The sequence below is a fragment of the Nycticebus coucang genome, chromosome 7, assembly GCF_027406575.1.
Source record: "Nycticebus coucang isolate mNycCou1 chromosome 7, mNycCou1.pri, whole genome shotgun sequence".
Classification (NCBI taxonomy): Eukaryota; Metazoa; Chordata; class Mammalia; order Primates; family Lorisidae; genus Nycticebus; species Nycticebus coucang.
In genome coordinates this window covers 98,737,883-98,763,211 of record NC_069786.1, presented here as the reverse complement: position 1 = coordinate 98,763,211, position 25,329 = coordinate 98,737,883, and the positions used below count along the sequence as shown (strand labels likewise).

The 25,329-nt window shown below is 37.8% G+C and overlaps 1 protein-coding gene across 2 annotated transcripts; it reads right to left on the bottom strand.

Annotated features, from left to right (window-relative positions):
- Positions 1-319: 319 nt before the first annotated feature.
- Positions 320-25,311, bottom strand: STRADB (STE20 related adaptor beta). Of its 2 annotated transcripts, none has more exons than XM_053596833.1 (12): positions 25,161-25,311; positions 22,126-22,222; positions 16,956-17,036; positions 10,839-10,938; positions 7,467-7,588; positions 6,139-6,247; positions 4,965-5,088; positions 3,305-3,476; positions 2,908-3,012; positions 2,507-2,751; positions 1,621-1,663; positions 320-1,157 (listed from the first exon to the last, which is right to left on the bottom strand). In XM_053596833.1, the coding sequence occupies exons 2-12, from the start codon at positions 22,135-22,137 to the stop codon at positions 1,137-1,139; spliced, it is 1,134 nt and encodes a 377-aa protein (XP_053452808.1). In that variant the 5' UTR covers positions 22,138-22,222; positions 25,161-25,311; the 3' UTR covers positions 320-1,136. The 2 variants fall into 2 exon arrangements, with proteins under 2 accessions (XP_053452808.1, XP_053452807.1); XM_053596832.1 differs by having other exon boundaries at positions 320-1,133; positions 25,161-25,308.
- Positions 25,312-25,329: the final 18 nt, after the last annotated feature.

Below are 25,329 nucleotides of genomic sequence, written 5' to 3'. Positions count from 1 at the left end.
GATTCTAAGATAATCAACTGAGGTCCCAAATTACTATAGCTCAAACTATATACTCTTTTTGAGACACAGAATCTCTCTTTTGCTGAGAAATTCTCATAGTAAGGAAATGCCATTGAGACCCCTATGTCCTCATTCTCTGTATCCCCTACAGGAGCAATAACCATGGAAAGGGCCAGAAAGCCTCTACCTCCACTGATTCAAATACTTGGTTATGTCCAATTCACTAGGTTATGTACATCTGTTGGGAAAAGGCTCTTCTTGTCAAAACAAATTAGAATCTGTATTTCTACAGCCACACAATGAAAATAAAAGCATAAACTCAATTCAATAAATTTTTATTGAGCTCCCACAGGGTGTGTGAATTTAGGGTCCATAATTTACATAGGTAGAAAAGTGTTACTTTAGCCCCCATTTTTAAAAAAAGTAAATTACAACTTTTCAATATATTTCAAGTGAATCGTTTAACATGAGTGAGGCTCAGTTTGATGTTACTGTGTTAACAAAAGAGAAACGGAAAGGATAAACATTTTCCCTTCTACCAGAAAAACATCTGGTGCCAGGCTAAACTAGCCTTCTGGTTTAACAACAGCTCATCAAAGAGGCTAGAGAATCTGGAAGAAAGAGATGTACTTGGATACCATCCTCTGAGGGCTCATCCTCAGAAAAATGCCAAAAATATCAACTGGCTCAAAAATTATATTGAGAGATGAAGAGAGGAGTTAGTCACATCTTAGGGGAAAAATTCAAGAATCCATGACACAACCTGTGGCTGGATTAATAATTCCAATGTTTCCTTGGAGTTCTTATAGCACTCTGAGCTAGCAGAAGGACTATTAACTCATTCCCCTTTTAAAAAGTGGTTTTAAATGATAATTCTCCAGTGCATCAACTGTATTTTCAAGTATAATTCTGGTATTTGTACCTAGCAATACAGAAGATAAAGCAGCAAGAAGTGTCAAGTATATAGGACATAAAATGATTTGGCAGCCCTAGAATTCCCAATTTGAGTCTTTTTTATCAGGAAAATCACATTCTGGTTCAGTCCAAGGTAATACGGGAGGCAGTGATATTGATGGCTTGTTATAAGCAGGAGGCAACAGTGAAAGTATTGAATCCTGGCTTTCTTCTTTCATCTGTTAAAGAAACTCAAAATAAGGCTATTGGTACATAAATTCAATGCATTAGCTTTGTTAGCAAAAAATTTTAAAGAAATCATGTTAAAAAATGTTTAAAATAGTTTTTGAGTATTTTTCCTAAAAATGCCTTTCATCCTGGTCATCTGAAAACAGTAAGAAGAGACGAACTGATTTGTATCAGAATTATTTTGCCCTTTTATTATTTCTAGCCAATATAGAAAATGTCTCTAAATTAATCAACATGCACTGAGCATACTGTAACTTATGACCATAGTCCGGTTTATTTGTACTCATTTTGTTTTACAGAATGAAAATATTTTAGAAAGTTTTAAAATTAGACTAAAAAGGTTTTCTTGTTTTTCATTTTATTTTGTTAGTAAGTTATTAAGAATCTCAGTAACCCAAGTATCCCATCAAGTGAACAAAAATGAGTGACATTTTAATACTACTTAAAAACATCTAGACAACAGATAGATCAGCTTACCTGTTTGAAGAAAACATGAGACAATAAACTGCTTGCTGATGGCCTGAAATTTTTAAAAAAGTTATTAAAATAGAATTTCATATTAGATGTATGTTTTTGGTACGTAAGTCATTAGAAATTAGGTTAGAGCTATAAAACCCATTATTAAAAAATTAAAAAGAAAAAAATATATGTAAGAATCCAATTCTTAGCTCTAATCTTGACAAATGGGAAGAATTAATTCTAGGGGTATCCTTCAAATAATATATACTCAACATTTATTGGACACATTCTATTTATAAGAAACTATGCTAGGCATTAAGGGGCTAAAAAAATAAATAAGACACACACATCTCGTTTCCAAAATACTAAAGGTAAAATATAGTTACCTATGAAAATAATCTATATTAATATGATAGCAGTACCTTACATTTTTATACTGCTTAGAAGTTTCTAAAATGTCTTAACATAAATGCATTAATTAATGTCCAGAAAGAGTAACGAGTTTTACAAGGTGACTTGCAGGGTTGAAACTAGAGGCCCAACTCTTTCAGAGGTCCTCAAACTTTTTAAACAGGGGGCCAGTTCACTGTCCCTCAGACAGTTGGAGGGCCAGACTATAGTTTAAAAAAAAACAACTATGAACAAATTCCTATGAACACAGAAAATATCTTATTTTGAATTAAAAAAACAAAACGGGAACAAATACAATCACACCACCTCATGTGGCCCGCGGGCCGCAGTTTGAGGACCCCTGCCTGATTTTGAACCTAGGATTCTTTCCATTTGCTTATTGCTGCCACTTATTCTTAGCATTGATATTTTCTAATTTAGATTATAATTTTCACTCAGAATATTGATAAAAGATTTGAATTTTATGGGACGGGCAATATAACAAACATCACACCTTTTCTCAGGATCTTGTTGCAAACAGAGCTGTACCAAGCTAAAGAAGTCAGGAGAAAAGGTTTTTGAGGATGGTGTATGTAACCGGTCACTGTTTACTGTGTGAGTTCCACTGGAGACAAATACACTTTCTCCAATCCCAGAATCTACACCTGATCGGGAACTTTTCATTCTGGATTCTGTTTGAGGGAAAATACTGATATCCAATGGGCTATAAGGAGGACCTTTCAGTTTCTGTAACAGCATCTAAAAGAAAAAAAATCCTTTAATACGATTTAGGCAAGATATTAATAATAATAAAGCTCTTAAGAGTCTATACAGCAAACATGTTTAACAGAAATTATCTAGAATGTAAGATATCTTATAAAAGGCAAGTAGTTCAGGGATTTTAGTAGCACTTACCTGAGTACTATGCATGTCCTGGAAAGGTACTTTCCCACTGGCTAATTCACATGCTGTAATCCCAACACTGTAAATATCTGACTTCAAATTATACCCATGTAAATCCTGTTGAACACAATTAATTTGGAGTCATTTAATGTAAATAACTTAACAAAAAATTACATACATGTGTTCTTCTGATAAAGCACAGTGAATGATGGGAGGGGAAAACCCCTATAAGCAAGAAATCAAGATATAGGTATATAATTTTAAATTCCTAACATAATTGACAAGAAAGAGAAAAAAAAGTCTTACAGTAAGCCATTCACCAACCCAAATATAAGGACACAAATGTCTTTTAGTCCAACTCAGAAGACACTCAACACGCAGACAACCCCACGAAACAGCCACACCTGACCTGTCTCAGTAGTTCTGGACTCAGCCACGGCTGCACTGATGTGCTGAACTGTGGAAAATCATACACAGCCCTATGCCTCTGTCCGTGCTTAATCAAACTATGCAGATGGGAAAGGCCCGAGAGAGTCACCAGACCATCACCAGAAATGAGGATATGGCTGGCTTTAAAACTCCTAGAACAAAAAGAAACAATCCTAAGTACTAAGGAACTGGCCAATGAAGAAAGAATAAAAATCTGGTCAGAACAAATCCATGTATTCTCTTGGAAAATAATACCCTTTCTAAAAGAGTAGTATGTAATACATATTGCTATATATGCAAGAAATGTTCAGGGTATTAAGGAATTATTTCAGCTACTAAATATAGCACTAAAATAAGATATAAATGATAGCTACATGTTTGGAGTTGATAATATTTTTTTTCAAACAAGGAGTGGGATCAAATTATTAATTTCACTATTTTAGGATGCTATTATAAAACACCTAAGGAAAATCTAAAAACCTCAATTAAATAATATTTAAAGTATAAGGTTATAATTGAAGTTAATAGCCAGGGGCAGTGGCTTATGCCTGTAATCCCAGAGCTTTGGGAAGCTGAGGTGGGAAGATCACTTGAGGCCCAGAGTTCAAGACTAGCCTAGGGAACACAGCAAGAACCCCCCCCACCCCCATCTCTATAAAAAAAAAAAAGAAAAAACAGAAAAACTAGCTACATATGGACAGCATGCCTGTTGTCCTAGCTACTTAGGTATCTGAGGCAGGAGGATCACTTGAGGTCAGGAGTTCAAGGTTGTAATGAGCTATAATCACACCACCGCACTCCAGCCTGGGTGACAGAGCCAGACATATCTCTAAACAAATAAAATAAAAGCCTTTCACAGTTTAACATCATTTATAAACATGTCTTAGAGAATAATTTCCTTTAATTGTCAAATAAATTATAAAAGAATCTTGTTTTTCTATCTAAAACAATTTGGAATAACAGAGTAGAACAGCCAATAGTCTGGTAAGTATAATAAAACCTCAACTAGAGTATAGTGTGTTAGAATCCTTAGTTAATAAGAATGTCCCTAAGAACCCCAAATAGTTAAGACAAAAAGCTTTAGGGAGTTTAAAACAAACAATAAGAAAGCAAGCTTATTAAAAGAAACTTAAAATGCAAAATAAAGTCCCAGTATATCTCAGAATAGCACTGTTTTTAGCATTCAGCCAGTTACTTCTGCAACAACTGTCTGGTAATAAGAGAACTGATACTTCTTAGGAAGATAATCTCAAAGTGCTGTAAAATATTTAAGAAATCAAAGAAAGGTTAATTATAATTTGTACATTATATAAATGTGAGATGAGCTTAAAAAGCAGATAAAGAAGCTCTTTGCTTTAAAAAAATCCTCAAAAAAAAAAAAAATCCAGCCAACTGGGTCCCACTCTGTATAGTTTATGCCCCATACATAAAGGTTCTCAGGTCTCTCTTTAGACTGGGACTGTGAGCTCCATGCAGCACCACGCACACTGCCAGAGGATGCCATCGACAGCACCTGTTGGCCCCCTCGTCCCTCAATTTTCATTTGTAAGTTCCCTAACCCTCATTCAAACACTTAACTGCTCCTTCCTAAAAGTTCCCTAAAAGATTTCTCTCATTCTGTAATATAAGTAAATAAATACCTATGAATATAGCCATTCTGATGCAGGTAATTCAACCCTCTCACCGCTCCAAAGAGAATATTCCTTATTAAACTTTCACTCATTCCTTCAGGAAAGTAGGTCCTCAAGAGTTGACTTGCTGAACCTGAAAGAAACCCCTGAAATCCTCAGATGAACACTGAAAGTGATTTTATTCCCAGTTATGTTTTAAGGTTCTTTTCAACCACAAACACACACACACACATCTGCCATTTTTTGCAATCTAACCCTTCCCCATGCAAATATGATTTTCCTTCAGGAATCTTTAAAAGATTTTTTTTTCTAATGATACTCTAGAAATTAGGCAAGAGAATCAAATAAAATTTTCAATATTATTCAATAAAAATATATACAGTATATTTGTGTGTGTATATGCATTAATCCAGAAGCAATTCGCAAAAGCTGTCCTAAAAATCAAAGCTCTAGAATCCATTCATTTATGTGTATTTATTCAAAACACTTATTGAACACCACTTTGCACTAAGTACTATGTGAGCATCTCGGGACACCAAAAAATGTATAAACGATCTTTGCCTTCAAGAAGCACAAATCCGGGCGGCGCCTGTGGCTCAGTGAGTAGGGCGCCGGCCCCATATGTGGAGGGTGGCGGGTTCAAACCCAGCCCCAGCCAAACTGCAACAAAAAATAGCTGGACGTTGTGGCGGGCGCCTGTAGTCCCAGCTGCTCGGGAGGCTGAGGCAAGAGAATCGCGTAAGCCCAAGGGTAGAGGTTGCTGTGAGCCGTGAGACGCCACGGCACTCTACCCGAGGGCAGTGCAGTGACACTCTGTCTCTACAAAAAAAAAAAAAAAGAAGCACAAATCCAGTGAGGGAGATGGGCACACACAAAGATGTTTACGACACAGTGAAATGAGCTTACAATGCAGAGAAAGAGAGACAGGGATGGTGTGCAGAGGTGAAAAAACTACTTCCTGCAAAATAACAGTAGCTCTCCACCGAAAGAAGGGAAGGAAGCTTTAAAAAGAGGCACTAAAATACAACACGAACCAGTAACAGAAATACATCATGAACTCTGGAATCAGCCATTAGATTTACAAATTAAAAGTAGTAATCATAAATCTAAGATCCTGATCATCTTTATAAGTACAGAGTCCACACCAAATGATGAATTGTTTACTAAAAACCAGTTGTCTTACCATAGGCCATAAATGGAGAAATAACCCAAAGCCAGCTGCCAACAGTGAAAACTGTCCAGTAAGTTGTAATATTGGGATGCTGGAAAAAGTGGGATAGAATCACCGCTTTCTAGGATAAACACACAAGAGACAAAATCTTTACAATCTTTTTTTCTTACACTGAAGGGAGTACTACTGGCAGCTATTACTCAAGAAGTTTATTAGCACTAAGCACTGTCATTAATGTTTTCACCGCTTTAAATCTCACTCCATGAAGTATGTACTATTATGATTCCCACTTTACGCTTAGGGATAAGTCAGAAAACTTAGGCGAAAACACACGATTATTCACAAAAAGGAGTGAAAGTGGAATGTGAACTTAGACCATCTAACTCGAGAGGACATACTCTTAATGACAATACTATGTCCTTATTACAGGAACATTTAAAAACACTTAAAAATATGAAAATAAAAGTCCCCTTCTAACACCCTATCATGGAGAGAATCACTGTGAACATTTTGGTATAGTTTCTCCCATCTTATTTTTCTGCACAATATACATGTGTACTTATATTTTAAAAATTAGGACACTATCAAAACAAAACCCTTTCTCCTTTTATATCAAAAATGTTTAGTGATAATGAAAATGGTATTATACCTGAAATGTAATTCTGTCAAAATTTATCAATTCAGAAATTAATTCTGCTTAACTGGATAAAAAGGAAATTGTTTGCTTTTGATTTTTTTTACTCCCTATATGGCTATTCGTGATTGGACTGACCAGGAGTGTTATAAATCTCTAGACTAGTATTTTGAGTGATACTCATTTGAAGAAATAGTAATTACCAAATCTTGAATATGTTTGTTCTTTCATGTAATGGATGTGGCTTCCAAGTATTCTTTTCAATTCTGTAACTGGGTGCTAATTAAGAAATCTACCTTTCCCTAACTGGAAGATCTATTAATCTGGGGGAAAAATTTTTTAAAGATGTCATCTCCTCAAACAGACAATACATTAAAAATAGTTGTCCCCTGGTATCCATAGGGGATTGGTTCCAGGACTCCGCAAGGATACCAAAAATCCAAGAATGCTCAAGTCCTTTATATAAAATTGTGTGGTATCTTCCTATATACTTTAAATCTTCTTCATATTACTTATAAAATCTAATATAAGAATACAAAAGAATGCAAATGATATGTAAATAGTTTTTATACTTTTGTTTGTATTCTTATATGTTATATCATTAAAAAAAAAAAAAAAACTTTCTATTAGTGAGTGGTTAAACTCTCAGATACAGACCCCAAGGATAGAAAGGGCCAAGTGTCTATCTTTTTCTTCGTACTGTTACCTGCAAAGCTTTTAGGCGTTCCTCATTGCAGTTCTCCAGGTTTGTAATTTTTATAGTTACCAGTGCTCCTGTAGGAGTATGCCGTGCAAGATGGACAGAAGTCAAGTTGTCAAATCCTCTTCCTATAATCGGATGTAAAATTCAAGTTAACAACCAAAGATGGAAAAAAATCAACAATTTGGATTTCATTAAAATCAAACACTTATGCTTTTCAAAAACTGTTAAATGAAAAAGCAAGCTAGCATTTAAAAGTATTAACAACATTTATATCTGTTAAAACTTTTATCCAGAACATATTAAGAACTCTTACAACTGTATAATAAGACAATAGGAAATTCAATTAAAAAAACAAGCAGAGAATTAAAACAAGCAAGCAACAAAATAAGATACAGGAATGGCTAATAAGCATATGAAAAGATGCTCAAAACAGAAAAATGCAAATTTAAAAGACATACAATCACGTATCTATCATAATAACTAAAATTGTGACTTGATAAATTGTGACATATTCAAACAATGAAATGCTATTCAGTAATCTCCTCCCCCCACTTCCAGTCCCTGGCAACCACTGATCTGATTTTTGTCATATAAATGGTAAAAAAAAGAATGTAGTCTTCTGTGGTTTGCTTCTGTCACTAAGCATAACGCTTTTGAGATTTATGCATGTTGTATCTACCAGTAGTAAATTTCTATTGCCAAGCAATAATCCATCATACGGATATACCACAATTTATCCATTCATAAGGTTGATGGATATTTGGGTTGCTTTCAATTGGGGCAACCATAAATAAAGCTTCCAAAAATATTCTTGTACAAGTCCTTAAGTAGACATAAGTCTTCTTTCCGGCAAATATACATATCTGAGAATGAGACTGCTGGGTCATGTGAGTGTTCAAGCTACCGAATTGTTTTTAAAAGTGGCTAAACCATTTTGCATTCCCATAAACAATGTAAGAGAGCTGCAATTGCTTGAAATACTCCCCAGCATTTGGTATTATCAGTTTTTCAAATGCAAAACACCTAGTTTAGAGTGGTACCTATTAATAGGCACCTTTTCTCTCTCCACAACCACCAAATTTTGTCAATTTTATCTTTGAAACGAAGCTAATCTCCTCCCCTCCAGTGTTGGTGTCACCGCCTTAGTTCAAGTCCTGTTCTCTCTTCTCTTCTTGGGTATATGTAGTGACACTGTGCCCTGCATTCTCAACCAGGCACACACCAGAATTATGAAGGAATTACCTCAGTGCCTAGGCATTCCTCAGAAATTTTGATTTAGTTGTTCCATGACAGAATATAGGCACTACAGGTTTTTTTGTTGTTGTTGTTGAAACAGGGTCCCCCCTGTGTCCCGAGCAGAGTGTAGTGGCATCATAGCTCACTGCAACCTCAGACTCCAGCTGTGGACATCCTGCTGCCTCAGCCTCAGGAAGCCACTGGGATTACAGGTGCTCACTGCAACACCCAGCTGGGTTTTTCATTTTTTTAATGAGTTGGCGTCTCACTCTCACTCAGACAAGTCTCGGACTCCTGAGCTCAAGCAATCCTCCCACAGTGCTGGGATTATAGACAGGAGCCACTGCACCCAGCAGCACTAGAGTTTTTAACAAGACATGGGTAATAAGGATGATACTTGTGTTTGTGAATCAACAACCTACTGTATCTTTCAGACTGCTGCCAGAGCTGTTCTATCATATATTTGGCAAATATCATATATTTGGCATTTCTATATGATAGCTGTTCTATCATATATTTGGCATTTGATCAATAGGAAGTTCCCATGGTGCAGCAGCTGAGAGCTTAGACCCTACAGTCAGAAAAGTCTGGTTTCAAATCATAAGCTATATGACTATCTCAGAGCCTCAGTGCCCTCATCTGCAAAATGGAAGTGGCAAAAGGTTAAACGGAAAAAGGACATACTAAGTGTTCAGCATAAGGCCTGTTAGATGCTACTAATACCATTGTCACTGTTCTGCAATGTCTCTCTAGCCTGAGGACAATAAATCTCAAACTGCTGCCTTGAATCGTTAGATCAGTAACATGGCTAAGGAGTGGTGGCTGCAGAGACGAATACACCGCGTGGAATCCTTCACAATGTGCTCCAAACCTGGCTCTCCAGGTGTGTCTCCTACCACTACCCACTCTCTCCTATTCCCGCTTGAAGTCACAGAGGAACTAAATGGAATTCTCATTCTCACCATCTCTCCTCAGTCCTTTACTGATGTGAACACTTTTTACCTTTCCAGAATTGGTTCTTCCTAATTTTGGAGAATTTGCCACCATGAGCTATTTGAGAAAAGGTCAGCTCTTTATTCTCCTTGACCCTAGCATGTGTCTAAGGTTGGCCAACTAGAGAGTGGAATGAGTAATGTAAAGGAGCAGGGGCAGTTAGAAGTCCCCGCAATAGGGTCCACCATCTGGTGGCAGGAGACCCTGCAGGGCAGTACACTAACCAGGCTACTCCTCTTCCACCGTCCCTGTCCCAGTCACTCAGCTGCTCTCAGTTTCTTCCAAACTCGTTTCTCTAGCCAATAATTTTGTGAGTTAGCAAAATTGTTTAAAAGTTCCTTTTTTGCTTTAGTCAGCCAGGATTGTTATGTGTTGCTTGTGTCAAACCTCTGACGAGAATATCGAGCAAACCTTTCTTTATTCTTCAAGATTCAGCCCCTTTTTGCCAGCTTTCTTGACTCCAGAGGTGGCTGACTGGATGCTCCACCTCCTCTGTTCCCGTATCACGCAGCACACGGCTCTACTACAGCACTCTCTAGTCATCAAACAAAGCGGTCTTACGTGTTCATCTCGGAGAGGACATGAACTCCCCAGGAGTGACATGTGGCTCTGTATCCCTAGCACCTCACACAGTAACTGCTTTGTAGTATTTAATAGGTGTTTTTGAATATTCAGAGCAAATATTTCACATATATAAAGTTATAAAGAGTAGGCCATCCTGTTCCATACTTAACCGATAAAGCTTTCTACTACACATGGGATTTAGGCTAAAATTATGAATTAAAAAAATTTTGGTTAAAGGACTGTAACTGAAAGGATTTATGAGATTCAATTTTACTTCGTATCCCATATAAATGATCCTCATAAAATTAGAAGATTCCCATAATACAGACACAAATGATATCCAGTCTTCCTTCTCTAACTGCACTTCAGAGAAAATAAAAATTTTAGACAGTAATCTTGAAACATTTGGGCCATTATTTTAAGAAAGGCATGAAATTAATTGAATCCATTTGACTGACACAATCAGAATCTAGCTTTATGCTGTAGGTGACAAAAGAAAAAGACTGGCATGTAAAGGAATCTTGTGTCATTAATTCATTTCTAGTAATAAAGAATCAGTTATGTGAAATCCAGGACTATTACCTATTTCCACTTGGAGCTCATAGTGAGAAACGTTGGTGGAACATATCACTTCACGGGCTCTAGAGGATGGAGTCAACCGGGATAGGGCTGGTTCATTGACCTGTATTTTTTTAAAAGATAGAAACAAAATAGGCATAAACTATTTTGGCTCTCCACTCCAATATAAAATACTGATACTGTATTTTCAAACACATAGATGGCTGTTAGTCAGAAAGTGGCTAGTGCTATTTTAAGATCTAAAAGGAATTTACCTGTCACGACTGCATAAATGATCACGCAAGATATGGATTGCCAGTACACGCTGCAAGAAGTGAGGCTAACCCCTCTATACTTACCAATTGCTAACTGATGCTAGCTAGAATGCTATCAGCCTGTACAGGTAAGGAAGAGCAGGAAAAGCAGATTTACAGCTAGCAAGAATACTCTCCAACACAATTTCTACTAAAATTCTTAGAGTTGCTAAGAATGGCTGTTAATTCTTTAGGGTAAGAGCTGCAGGGACCTGTGGGGATATTCTATGCTTGTGTTCTTGCCTCAGGTGGTTGCCAAATATGTGCATTTCTGATACTGGGGACACACTCTGCTAGTGGAGGTTTTAACAGCCAAGGAACAATTTCCATACTGCAGTCTCTTAAAATCGTGGATGAAGTTTTTTACAAGATGAAATGAATCAGAAGAGCAGTCAGAGAAAACTAAACCTAAAGAGACAGAAGAATAGGGCACAGACCTCCTAAATGAATGACTGTGTACTGATATGAGGTCTCATGGGGTGCTTTGGAGTGAGAGTGTTAGGCTCGCACTGGACACAGTGGTAGTAAACAACACGCATGTATGAGAAAGAAGAGGCCTGAACTGGCTTCTTACGACAGCCATCAGGTCTCCCAAAGCACAACTAGTACCCCAAGGACATTTAGGAGCCTTTATAGACACCAGCTTGTCACTGCCTCCAAGTGGAGAGAAAGAAGAAAGAGAAGAAATAACATTACTGTGTGCTAGGAATTGTGTTAACTACTTTTCACATCCTTGGCTCTTTTTAATCAGGAGAAAGAGACAGAGTTTAAAATAGTGACAGAGGGCATGGTTATCCTACTTTTTAAATAGGATTTGCAATCCGATTCTGGAATTGCAAATAAAGTCAACTAAGGAAGGAAAGAAAGAGTAAAAAAGAAGGAAGGAAGGAGAGGAAGGAAAAGAAGGAGTAGGAAGAAAAGAAAAAGGAGAGAGGAAGGGAAGGGAAGGGAAGGGAAGAGAAAGGTGACAGAAGGATTATGTATTCCCTAAACTTCTAAGAGAACATAAAAAAAAAAATATATATATATATATATAAGCCCATGGAGAAAGAATTCAGGAAGAATGAAAGATTGTAAAAAGAAACTCTATTATACAATTGGAAATAACGCCAGTGAGAAATCTAAATAAATCAATTTCTTCAGATAAACTCAGACTTAAAGAACATCTATGAGAGAGCGTATCTAACAATTTTTTTAAAATTTTAAAGTGATATCAACCCATAAGCCTGTCAGGAAGGCTACAGACATATAAACTGAACCTTACTGTTTACTGCTTGAAAATACAACATCATGTTACTGGAATCAGAGCTAATCAGCTTCTATTTTGCTTCCAACTATCCATTAGGGAAAGAGTCTTTAAACTTCTGGGCACATATATTGTAAGTAAGTATCCAAAGCTCCAAATAGGTTGTTTTAAATAGGTTAAATCTCCAAGTCAAGAGCAATTACACTTAGGATATTAAGTTCTGTAGATATGGTAGGACTTGAATGAGAAACCAGAATGGAAATAGTCAAACACTGACCTAATTTTCCAAAAGGGAGAAAACTACAAAGAGGCAAGATTAATCCTGCCCCCCAGTAAAGTCTGAGATCAAATTATTTGACAGATGAATTATGGGCACTCAAGAAAACAACATAGTAATGAAAAGAAGACAATACAGGTTTACTAAGAGTAAATCAGCCCAAATGAACCTCAGTTCTCTTTTTGATAGATGACTAGTTGGAGAATTAGAAAGCAAAAATTAAAGCAGGGGCGTTGTCCCAGTTCTATAAAACTTTCTAATGACTTCCTGAAAATGCAAAAGACCTGCTTTAAAAAAAAAAAAAAAAAGCATGGGTTATGTATTGCTAGACATAGCTAATTACTGAAAGAACCAATCGGGAACAACTGAAAGAATAAGCTCAAAAGAGCAAAATTTTACAGGAATAAATATAAAATCTTACACTTCAGTTTAAAAAAACATCAATGCCTAAAGATACGAAGGTTATGACCTTGAGGTCTCAGTTAACAGTATGACAGGGATGGTTAAATAAAAGCACGATATTGAGTTACATTTATAGGAGCAAAATGAGCAGACTGAACAAGACAAGAGTCTCACTGTATTCCGATCAGTCAGTATCTGGAACACGATGGATAACTGAGACACCACAATTTAAGAGGGACACTGCAAAATGGTGAGGTCTAGAGAAAACCAAACATATTGGTGAAGGGTCTGGCATCACTAAAGGAATTGGGAATACCTGATCTGGAAAAGATAATATTAAGATTATATATAGTTGCCATTTTCAAGTAACTAGAAGACTAATGTAGAAGGGCAAATACAATTGTTCAGAGAGCAGAGATCAGCTCGGAAGACAGAAGCAACAGGAAACAAATCAGATTTCAGTTCAATGTAAGAAAGGTGCAGCAAGTGGTGCCATCCAACAGCAGATCAGACAACATCACCCCTTTCCACCAACATATTCAAACAGGGGTTGGATAACTACCATTGACAGTACTCGAAGTACAGGGAGGTACATCTCAGAATTGGATGTAAGAAGGGAATGGTCAGCAAGTGGAAGGCTAGCAAAAGAAAAGAGTTGACGCTCATGAACGTCTGCTTACAGCAGAAGAAAATACTGTGATATGAACTTGAAGTACTTTTGACACCTGAGATTAGTCCTGCATTATAAATTAAATTGCTTCTAAATATGATTTGGTTTCCTGTGGAAAAAGTGGATTGATGATTCAATGTAAGGGCACCATTTCCTCTGGTACTAGGAGACTACATTCACAAATCGGTTTGGTTAATGTGGATCTGAGGTTGAAATAAGGATCCACTCTAGGTTTGCTAACTAAGTCCAGTTTCTGATCCTGAAAGACTGAGGAACAGACCCTACATCATGGTTCAATAACCAAGCCAGTAAAGGTAACTCTAAAGTGTTTTCAGAGTGATCTTACCAGACTTTTACTCGTGGTGAAGTGCACCTTTCCATGTTGTTATTTTCCATAATAGAGCTTTTTTATTTCAATTTCTACATTAACTCTCATAGATATTGCAGAAAACACCCCCTGCATTGGTTGAAAATCGGACTGGATGGCCTTTCATGAATAGCTGAAATGCTAAAATTGCATTATTTTAAAAAGCGGCACCTCAATTCAAATATTACAGTCTTTCATTTGCAAAGGTTAATTATAGAAAACATGGTATTCTACAGATAGAGGGGTTTCCAAAGTTATAAGAGACACAAATCATTTAGAAAACCAGACTGTCCTCCAAGCATGACATTTTAAAATAAAATGTTAGCCTGTCTATGGGGTCGGGTCCAGACCAAAGGAGAACTACAAGTTGCCCAAACAAAAGACAACAGATGGTGTTTTTAAGCACGTCTCAGGGAGAGCTCAGAAAGGTTCTGCTAACCATCAGGCACCAGTTTCTAGCTGGTGTCAACTGACATTACACAACTCCTCCCATTCATTTTCCCACAGGATACTTTGGAGAGATTTTGCTTCTGCTCCCCTCACTCAAAATTGTAGTCTAACTCCAATAACACAGATGTAAGATTTAGCTCTTTAAAATATAAAATGGCTCCTACCCGGAGCTTTGAAGGATGTAAGCAGCACCTGTGGGAGTTATTTTTACTGAGTTACACGCCTCTCTCTCCATAACAGCATGGAGGACAACATTAAATTTACTGTCTACCTCAACACAACCTCAACCTGAAGGGTATTACCTGAATTAAAACTCAGATCAGATACTACATCCTATTTTATTAAAAGGCAAATAATTAGAAGACTTAGGGTATTTGTGAATAAAACGTGAAATGACAAAAATAAAGACAACTGAGGACAGGACTGTGTTCAGGTATGAGCAAGATTAACTAAGATTACCTTATTTTGTAGTAAATAAGGCATTGGCAAGGCAAGTTACACTTTGTAATAAAAACTACAGTATAAAGTATGAATTAAGGCCAAAAAAGATGCCAGAGAAATATTTATTGCCAAGCATAAAGGATCCCTTTAATGTGTCAGGCACTGGCCGGGGATGATAAAGATGAGTAAGACATGACGCCTCCCTTTCATGGATCACCTTATAGTTGGGGAGACACAGGTATTCATCATTGTGAGATAATATGGTAAGTACTAATATGTTAATGTCTAAGAAACATGGGAGCGTAATGAAACTAAAAGTCTACATGGAAAAGCTTCACAGATGTGGTATTTGAACCAATTATTTATGGACGAGGAGAAATTTCAGATGGAGAAAAGAAGAGTGTGTCTAGGAGAGAGGACAGTATGTGCTAAGACTCAGCAGCAAGAAAAGAAACTCAAAAGTCAGACATATTCTATACCATTAAGAGTCCTTATATCATGCTAGAAGTTTGAGCTTTATCTCACAGGCTTTAGGAAGCCAATGGAAATTTTAAAGCTAGAAAGGGACACAAGCAGACCTGTACGGTAGCAGGCCACCAACAGGAGTGGTGGAGACTAAGGGGGTGTCTAGGAGACTAGACGCAACGAGTCCCCTGCACCAGCCCAGGTGAGAGACCAGACTTGAATAGCACCAGTGCTGATAAGAAACAGAAGATGGACCCAACAGCACTTCAGAGACATACAAAGCACAACAGCATAAAACTTGATATATGGGTAGCCCCTGGGTTACAATGAGATAGGTTCTGTAGGTTTGCTCTTGGTTGTACGTAAGCTGGAACTGGTTTATTCACCTATTACCTGTAGTAGCTTCTGTTCATAAGTGAGTCCTACATCAGTAGGACATTCACTCCACTTGTAAATGCGAGGTGTTAAGTCAGATGTTGTAACCCAGGGACTGCTTGTATAATAAATATAGGGAACGGGGTAGAGGTAGTGTGAGGATAATCCCAAAGCATCTGGTTAGAATAACAGAGTAGATGGGTTTTCATTAACTAAAGAAGTTGGTAAGGCTTGAGACTAAGGTTTTATCAAACTGAGTAGAGATGCCTTTGAAAAATCCAATCAGAGGCTGTGCATAGTAGCTCACGCCTGTAATCCTAGCACTCTAGGAGGCCAAGGCGGGAAGAATGCTTTTGAGCTCAGGAGTTCAAGACCAGTCTGAGCAAGAGCAAGACCCTATTGCTATTAAAAATAGAAACATTAGCCAGGTCTCATGGGGCACCTGGAGTACAGCTACTCAAGAGGACTGCTTAAACCCGGAAGTTTAAGGTTGCAGTGAACTACAAGGAGGTCACTACACTCTAGCCCAAGCAACAGAGTGAGACTCCGTCTTAAAACAAACAAACCAATCATCAAAAAACCCCAAAACAATCACAAGCATTCTATAGACACATGAGGTATCTAGGAAAGAGTCTAAGATTGCAAGTAAAAATCTGAGAATCATCAGTTCTGCTTGATGCCAGGGTCCCCTGAGGACGTCTGAGGTAGCTCCAGGACAATCTGAAATCTGAGCAACTGGAGCCATAGGAATAGGTGAAACTGTTTAGAAAGAGCCGGCTTAGGAAGAAGGAAAGAGGCCCTTACAGAGTCTTGGAGAACAGCAGGAGGAAAAAGAAAAAGAAAATGATGGTGTCCTCCAACTGCGGCCCACAGGCAACATGAGGCGGTGTGATTGTATTTGTTCCCGTTTTGTTTTTTTACTTCAAAATAAGATATGTGCAGTGTGCATAGGAATTTGTTCATAGTATTTTTTTTAAACTATAGTCCGGCCCTCCAGCCATCTGAGGGACAGTGAACTCGCCCCCCATTTAAAAAGTTTGAGGACCCCTGAAAGAAAAAGAGATACAGGAGAATCAAGAGTGAAAGGTATTACAGAAGGCAAAGGGAAAGAATGATACTCAACTGTTTTCTTACCGAGTATTGATGGATACTGGTTTCAGACTGTTTTTCAGGTCTGAGTGATTCAACTCGTGTTCTTGAAGTACAGAAACAATCCTGGAAGTCAGAAATACATTAAATAAGTGAGAAATAAGTCAGAGGATAAGCAGGGGTGCTATGTAGACACAAAAAGGTCTAGTGACTGGGGCGGACAGCAGAGACAAACAGCAGCATGCAGGAACCAGGAACTGAAGCCAGGATCCACACCCTGGCGGTGCTCGGTCTGGGAGGGAAGGAAGAGCAGCTGGGCATGCAGAAGACAAACTTCACCTCTGTTAGAATTTTAGTTAGAATTTTACTTAGCGTTATCTCTGATCCTTGCCCTGGTGAGGTCATAATAGTGATTCAGTTTAAAAACTGGTGTTAATTTTTAACTCTTATTACCATTGAGGTTTTCTTCTGAATATTTAAAGATTATTCTGCTATATTCATTAGAATTTTTACTACAATCTTCAGATGTTTTTCTTAAGTGTAGGAACCACATTTATCCACATTAAAACATATATTGAATGTATTTGGAACCAATTTTGTTTCTTTTTTTTTTTGTAGAGACAGAGTCTCACTGTACCGCCCTCGGGTAGAGTGCCGTGGCGTCACACGGCTCACAGCAACCTCTAACTCTTGGGCTTACATGATTCTCTTGCCTCAGCCTCCTGAGCAGCTGGGACTACAGGCGCCCGCCACAACGCCCGGCTGTTTTTTTGTTGCAGTTTGGCCAGGGCTGGGTTTGAACCCGCCACCCTCGGTATATGGGGCCGGCGCCCTACTCACTGAGCCACAGGCGCCGCCCTACCAATTTTGTTTCTTAAGGTGACAAATACCTCTAGTATCACAAAGCAAAAGAGACTTGCTTCTATTATCCCAATTCATATTTTCCTTCCTATTAGCCCATGCTTCTGTCATTAAGAAACATAACACAAAGGCCGGGCCCCCAGTGACCTGGCATGGTGGCTCATGCCTCTAACCCCAGCACTCTGGGAGGCCAAGGTGCGTGGACTGCCTGAGGTCACAGGTTTGAGACCAGCTTAAGCCAGAGTGAGACCCCATCTCTAAAAACAGCCAGGCGTTGTGGCAGGAGCCTGTAGTCCCAGCTACTTGGGAGCTGAGGCAAGAGAATTGCTTAAGCTCAAGAGTTTAAGGTTGCTGTGAGCCTTGATGCCACCAGCACTCTACCAAGGGCAACAAAGTGAGACTCTGTCTCAAGAAAAAAAGAAAGAAAGAAAGAAATGTAACACCTACAGGTGAGTTATTATATCATCATTTGGCGCGGGGGTGGAGAGGGTTTAAGCTGACTTTGTATTACTAAGAAAAGACACATAAAAAAAGAAGTATAAACCCATCAGATGAGAGACTGACATATTTTCATGCATTTCATGAACATTCATTTTTACATAAACATTAACACACAATATCAAATGAATCTCTGAGGTCCATCCAGTCTATTTAACACTTTGTAATCAGTTACTTATGCCAAAATTTCTCACTAATCAAACTAGTCATTTTCCCAGACAGCCTATATTACTGATTATTTTAAGCTGAATTCCTACAGTCTGTATACTTTATTTATCTATTACAATAATTAGGTATATATTCTCAATGATGTAAAACTTACCCTGAAAAACAGAAGCTTACAATGTCAAAATAGCTTAGAATTAATTCCTCTGCAAAATTTCCATTGGTTTTCAAGGTTGAATAACATTTATACAGTTTTTAAAGATACAATACTGTTGTTCACACTGGAAACAACCATCGGTTACATCATTTATATATTAGGTTTGGTATTTACCTTTTGCAACACTTACCCAGAATTTTTCACAATGATTAATACTATCGTGCAAAAAAGAGTTAACATAGCAGGACTAAAACTAGTATCCTTAGAAAAGGCCTGCTTACAAGGTTGACCCTTAGCTGGTATCTGAGAATTTGGATTTTGGGAAGATTCTCCTTATTCCCTCATAAGAATGGCTCACTATGCCTATACTATTTGTGCAAATAATATGGTTTATGCTTTCTTTCTAGAAGATTGAAATTTTGGTACCTGTTAGCAAAGGGTACCTACTACATGACAACCCTCCAAAAGAGCCCCCCAAAAGCCCCAAGTCTGAAACTCTAATGAGCTTGCCTGGTAGGCAACATTTCACACCTCTCAACTCTAGGGGAATTATGCTTATCATAACTATGTGATTCCACTGAGAGAAGATTCTTGAAAGCTGGAGCCTGGTTTCCTCTAAACTTTGTCCCACATACTTTTTCCCTTCACTGATTTTGCTTTGTATTCTTTTGCTAATCTGACCTGTGAATATGAGTATATAAGTTCTTTAAGTCCTCCTGGCAAATCCCCATAACTAGGGGTGATTTGGGAGAACCCTGACACAACCAACAAAATATATGTGAAGCATATTTAAAGATTCACTCTCTCTAAAAAAATGCCTGTCACTTTTCTTTCGTTTTTTTTTTTGTTTGTTTGTTTGTTTTTTAGAGACAGAGTCTCACTTTGTTGCCCTTGGTAGAGTGCTGTGGCATCACAGCTCACAGCAACCTCCAGCTCTTGGGCTTAGGCAATTCTCTTGCTTCAGCCTCCTGAGTAGCTGGGACTACAGGCGCCTGCCACAACACCTGGCTATTTTTTTGTTGCAGTTTGGCCAGGCCGGGTTTGAATCCACCACCCTCTGTATATGGGGCCGGCGCCCTATTCACTGAGCCACAGGCACTGCCCTGCCTGTCACTTTTCTTAATGAAAGAGAACTTAATTTAAGACATATTGGGCATTTAAAAAATTTAAGTTGATCCTAATTTATTTTCAAAATAAGAATTGTGATCTGTGTTCTGTTTATGAAAATACAGAAAATATTTTATAAAATAACAGGTTTCTGTTTCATCTTTATGTAAAATTTTCCCAGCCCCTAAAATGTAATCACTATTAGATATGAAGATAGCTAAAACCATTCCATGCTATAAGGCAGAATAGTTTTGCTCTCCCCTCCTAAAAAATGCGAGCATATTCATTAGCTGTTCAGGTTATAAAATAACTAAATAACTATATCATATCCTTCATAACATTTTTATATCCACACTGGATCAATTGGATGCTGATGAACATAATAGCTATTGATCTATACATTAATCTCTTTCAAGCAGCACAATGATTTTATATTATCCACAAGTAAACTCCCTCAAAATATTTTTTAATATAATTTCTGTATCCCTTATCATAACAGCAAAGCAAAAAGAAGACTTTATGAAGAATCTAAAGAAAAATATTTTACATATTTCACATAAGCTTCTCCTTTAGAAACATCATTTCATAGCTCTCAAATACAGGGTAAAACTTGAAACTTACAGAGGAATCCTCTGTAAGTAAAACATCAACTTTATCTCAGTTGTACAAATTTCTAATTTAGGAAAATAAAGGTGAATATTTTGATTCAAAGGATTCTAAAATATTTCAACATTGCAGATAAAATGTAATTCAAAGGTAAAATTATCAACAAATTGCCCATTATCACGTCACACCACATTTTCCCCAAAATCCACAATTATGGAATTAATAGCTTAAGATAACCTTTTTCCAAAATTTGGAAGCCCTGGGCAACCACAACCCCCTGAATCTCAGAACCATATCTGCTGAGTGAGAGGACTAGCCTAAATGCCCTTCTATATCTTTTCCAACTTACAAAATGATATATAATTTTAATAATCCTTTGAACCAAATCTGACCTACTGCCTATTTTTGTGAATAAAGTTTTACTGGAATATTTTCATTCATTTACATACTGCCTATGACCATTTTTACACTGTAACAGCAGAAAAGTAGCTGTAACATAGATCATAAAGCATGCAAATACTATGGCCTTTACAGAAAAAGTTGCTGATCCCTTCTTTATAGAACAAGGTATTTCACTTCAGTGTATTTTCCAGATTTATAAAGCTTCCTTTTCAAGTGGCAAAGCTTTACTTTAAACATTTAAAGTAAATGTGTGACGTATTTTCCATATAACTAACGTTACAGTTTTCTAACTTCATACATAGCTCTGCCTCTCGGCCTTAGGCAACAGATAAAGTAGTTCGGCAGATTTAAGTCTGAGAGACCTAGTTCCATTTCTTTGAAGTCTTAGGCAAACTCAAAATGAGAATAATATCACCTGCTTTGCCCATCACTCACAATTTTAAAGGATGAAGAAATATATAAAAGTATCTATAAACTGCAAATCATCATCCATCACTTTTTTTTTATTAAATCATAGCTGTGTACATCAATATGAATATGGGGCACCATACACTTGGTTCATAGAATATTTGACACATTTTCATCTCATTAGTTGACATAGCCCTCCTGGCATTTTCTTAGTTACTTTGCCAAGACATTTACATTCCACATTTGCCAAGCCTCACATGTACCCTTGTAAGATGGGGAAAGCGTGGGGAGGGAGGGGGGTGGGGGGTAGAAGGAGGGGGATTGAAAGCATCCATCACTTTTTAAAAGATCACTGTCAAAATAAAAACTCCCTATTCTAACATTATATTGTATATACAACAGAGTAAAAGTCCTTAGGCTAGTTAATTTAAAGTAGATACCATGGATCTAATATAAACAGAAAACCATTTGGCATCTATACCTCGTGTTATACACTGATCCAAATGTTTGTTTTTTTTTTCTGTTAAGTCAAAGGGATAATTTTTATCACTTATGTTGCTGTTAGTCAAATAGGAATTTACAAAAGGGATTTTTGAAAGCATAGCTAACTGGATGGGAGAGCCACATCTAAATACAACATATGTATGAGAAAAAGTGAGTATGGGACAAAAGATTAGAAAAATAAGCATATTAAGAAAGTATAAAAGTTTGTTTTGAAAGAAACAAAAAAATCAACGATAATTTAATTCATTTCTAAAAACCAGAAGTTATTCAGGTCAAAACAACATCTGGGAGTATAAGCCTATCCATCTTTTAATAAATTTTTTAGTAAAGACAGGGTCTTACCAAGTAATCCTGGCCTCAAGCAATCCTTCTGCCTCAGCCTCCCAAATTCTAGGACTAGAGGCCTGAGCCACCAGGCAGAGCCAGAATATGCCTTTTGTTATGGCTCTGGATTAATATTTAACTACTCTGACACCCCTAATCAGATCTATGTTAACAAAAACTTACCAAAAGAGACATTGAATCGCTTTAATTCACAGAAAGTGACAAAAATCCATTTATTCCAAAAAAGATTGTTTTATCTTCAAGATGCAGAAATACCTTCCTATAAAAAACAAAAGCAAAATAATTCAGATTCACAAAGAAGTTCGTTGAAGAACCAGTTGTCATAAACTCATCTAACATTTAGGTAGCTATTTCTTAACGCAAGGATTAGAGATATTCTGAAAAGTGTCTTCAAAGACCATTTCTTTTTATTGAACACTATTTGGAATCTGGCATCACAACAGAAAAGCAAAGTGAAAATAAGGGAAGTTCTGAGTATTTCTAAAGCTTCAATATATATTTGCATCTCTCCTTCCCTATCTTCTCTGTTGTGTTTTTTAAAAACTCTGAACAAATGTAAAAAGCAATATAGAGTATCAATTTTGGACCCACTTTTTGTACATGTACACTAACAAATGAACTCCAAGACTTTCCAATGGGTCCAGTTACAAGTAAACTCTGAGAAATTCCAAAGCTTTCTTATTGAATTGATTATCTATTAAAGTCATTTAGGATACCTGACCAGTAAATGTGGAAAAGAATCAAGATTAGTAACATACTAAGAATCAATGTGTTCCTATTGGCAAATGTTTAGGAAAAAAGAGAATGTTTTCTTTAGTTTTCATGCAAAAAATAATTTTTGTAGATTAAATTTTTTTACCTTATGATTTTTAGTTCTCAATTCTCTCAAAATTTGTTGACAGATATCAAAGATTTACAAATGATAATGCAAGTAATTCTTATCCACTTTCACTAACAGTACTGTTCTCAATAGTTTGTAAAAATTCTGCAACAGATTCAGAGGTTTAAAATAATAACATCTTCAGATTCAAGGAATACAAAAACACCATCAAAGGTTTCCAGATCTTTACTACTAATAATAGAAAGGGTTGCAATGTACAGTTTCCTAATGCAGGGTATTCCCTTCCGTCTAACCAATGTCTCTTTCATCTAAATTGTGCTTTGTATTTCACTTGATCGAGGCATCTACAAATATCTGAACAAAAAGAGAACAGGACATTTTGTAAACCATAAATACTATAGAGGACTATCCAATTTTACTGCTAAGGAAAGAAATGAATTTATTCAGGATGTTCACTGTGGGAGGAAGAACCTGAAAGATCATAATGATTCTGCCACCTATAATTCATTACCATGAATTTAAGGCCCTGAATTTTGCTGTTATAAAATGGGGAAGCAACGCCTACCCTGCCTACCTTACAAGGTGATGAACATCAAATGACATACATCTGAAAATGCTCCAAAGTACCAGCATTGTATCAACAATAAAAGCTTGAGCAGATGCTCTGAAAGGTATACTTGAATACATTGATGCCAATATAAAATAGTTAAGACTCATTTGGAAAGAAAGTTAGCAATATTGAACCATGAAAATATTCACACCTTCTGACCTACTAAAAGTCCCATTTGCAGTAATCTCTTCCAAGGAGATAACCAAATACACAGAAAGTTGTTACCCTGTTATCTATAACAGCCAAGTGTTCGTTCCACAATTACTTAATGAATAGCCCTGTGCTGGGCACTGGGGACACACAATGCTAAACAGGCAGACAAGGCCCTGACCTATAACAGTAGGTGACTTTCTTACAATTAGAAAGGTTAGGGATGTTGCCATGATTAACTGAATTTTCTGGTTACCATGATTTTGTGTCCTGCTTTTTCCAGCAGCATACAAAAGTGAAAAAAGTAGAATTATTAAAATCAGTAAGTTGTTACTGATTTTGTTGTCTTAACAATTTGAAACTCCATTATATTATCTACTTTTCAGAAAAGCGCAGAAGTGGTCACAATCTGTGAGAATTGTTAGTACTGAGAGATGTCCCAGTGGAGTGGTTTAATCCCAGAGGTTTTTGCTTTAGACACCAGACTATTAAGAGATAATTTTACAAGACATTTTGAGGTCAAGGCAGCAGCTGCACCAGCCAAGGGCATGGGGGTGTGGGTTTTGCTGTTAATTTTTTCCTGCATACTCTTTCCCTAGATATGAATATAAATCCCTTTTTAAAAACAATCATACTTAAGAGATTTATATTTCTAAATATATTCACAAGTACATCACTGTTATCCCTTGCATCTGTATCTAAAAATCTGATTATGATAAAGCTTTATGAATAGTTTGTTCCATAGTAGACTGGTTTATACGAAGACTTTAATCTGAAAGATTAACACTTTTTTAACACATTCTGAGGAAAGCAAAGGGTGCATCTCCTTACAGACAGTGGGTTTTGAGTCAGACTTCCAACAGAAGCCATTGTTAAAAGGAATGTAAAAACAAAAACAAACAAAAAAACGATTCAAGTCTCTGTTCAACTTTAAAATTACCGAAATTTTCAAAGTGATCTTGGGAACCCACAAAATCTTAGCAAAGATCATAGGGACTAACAGCTCGGTATCGTGACTCATGCCTTCAACAAATGTTCACTGAGCGTCTACTGTGTGCCAGGCACAGTGCTAGACGGGCTCCGTGTCATAAAATCCTGACCAAGTTTTGAGAAGGGTATTTGACACAACAAATCCACTAGGAGAAAACACGGTGAACTTAATACCAAAGGCAGAACGACCTTTGAGCATTTAATTTGGTAAAAGGTTCCTTCTAGTCCTGCTTGAAGGCGACTCTGTCCTGAATTTGCAGAAGGCGGCAAATAGAGACGGGGCCGGAGGGTGCTTTCTGTTTGGAAACGGGCCAGGCCCGCGAGCTCGGCCAAAGGTGAAAGCCCCGCGGAGAGAGGGCAGCACCGGCGGCTCCGGCCCCACGCACCTGGCGGCCAACCCAGCGGTCGCCACCACGCAGGCAGAGGACTCGCGGCCGAGCTCCCAGATGAACCAGGGCTGCGCACCGCGGGGGTCGCACACCCCACGAGAGGGACGGCCAGCTCCAGTCTCGGGCTTCCCGGGGCGTGCGCGGAACGAGCTGCACTCCCTCCCGTCCCCGACCGGCCCCTAGACCTCCTCCTCCCCGGTCCCCCTCCCCTCTTTACCCCAGCGGCGACTACGGCCAGCGACTCTCTTCAGGGTACCAGCGGTGCGGGACCTGGGCGGGCGCCGAAGCCGGGAGACCCCGGTGCCCGGCTCGCGGAGGGGCGAGGCGAGCGCGCTGGCCCGCTCCCAGCGGCACGGCCGAGACTGGGACAGTCCGGCTTGGACTTC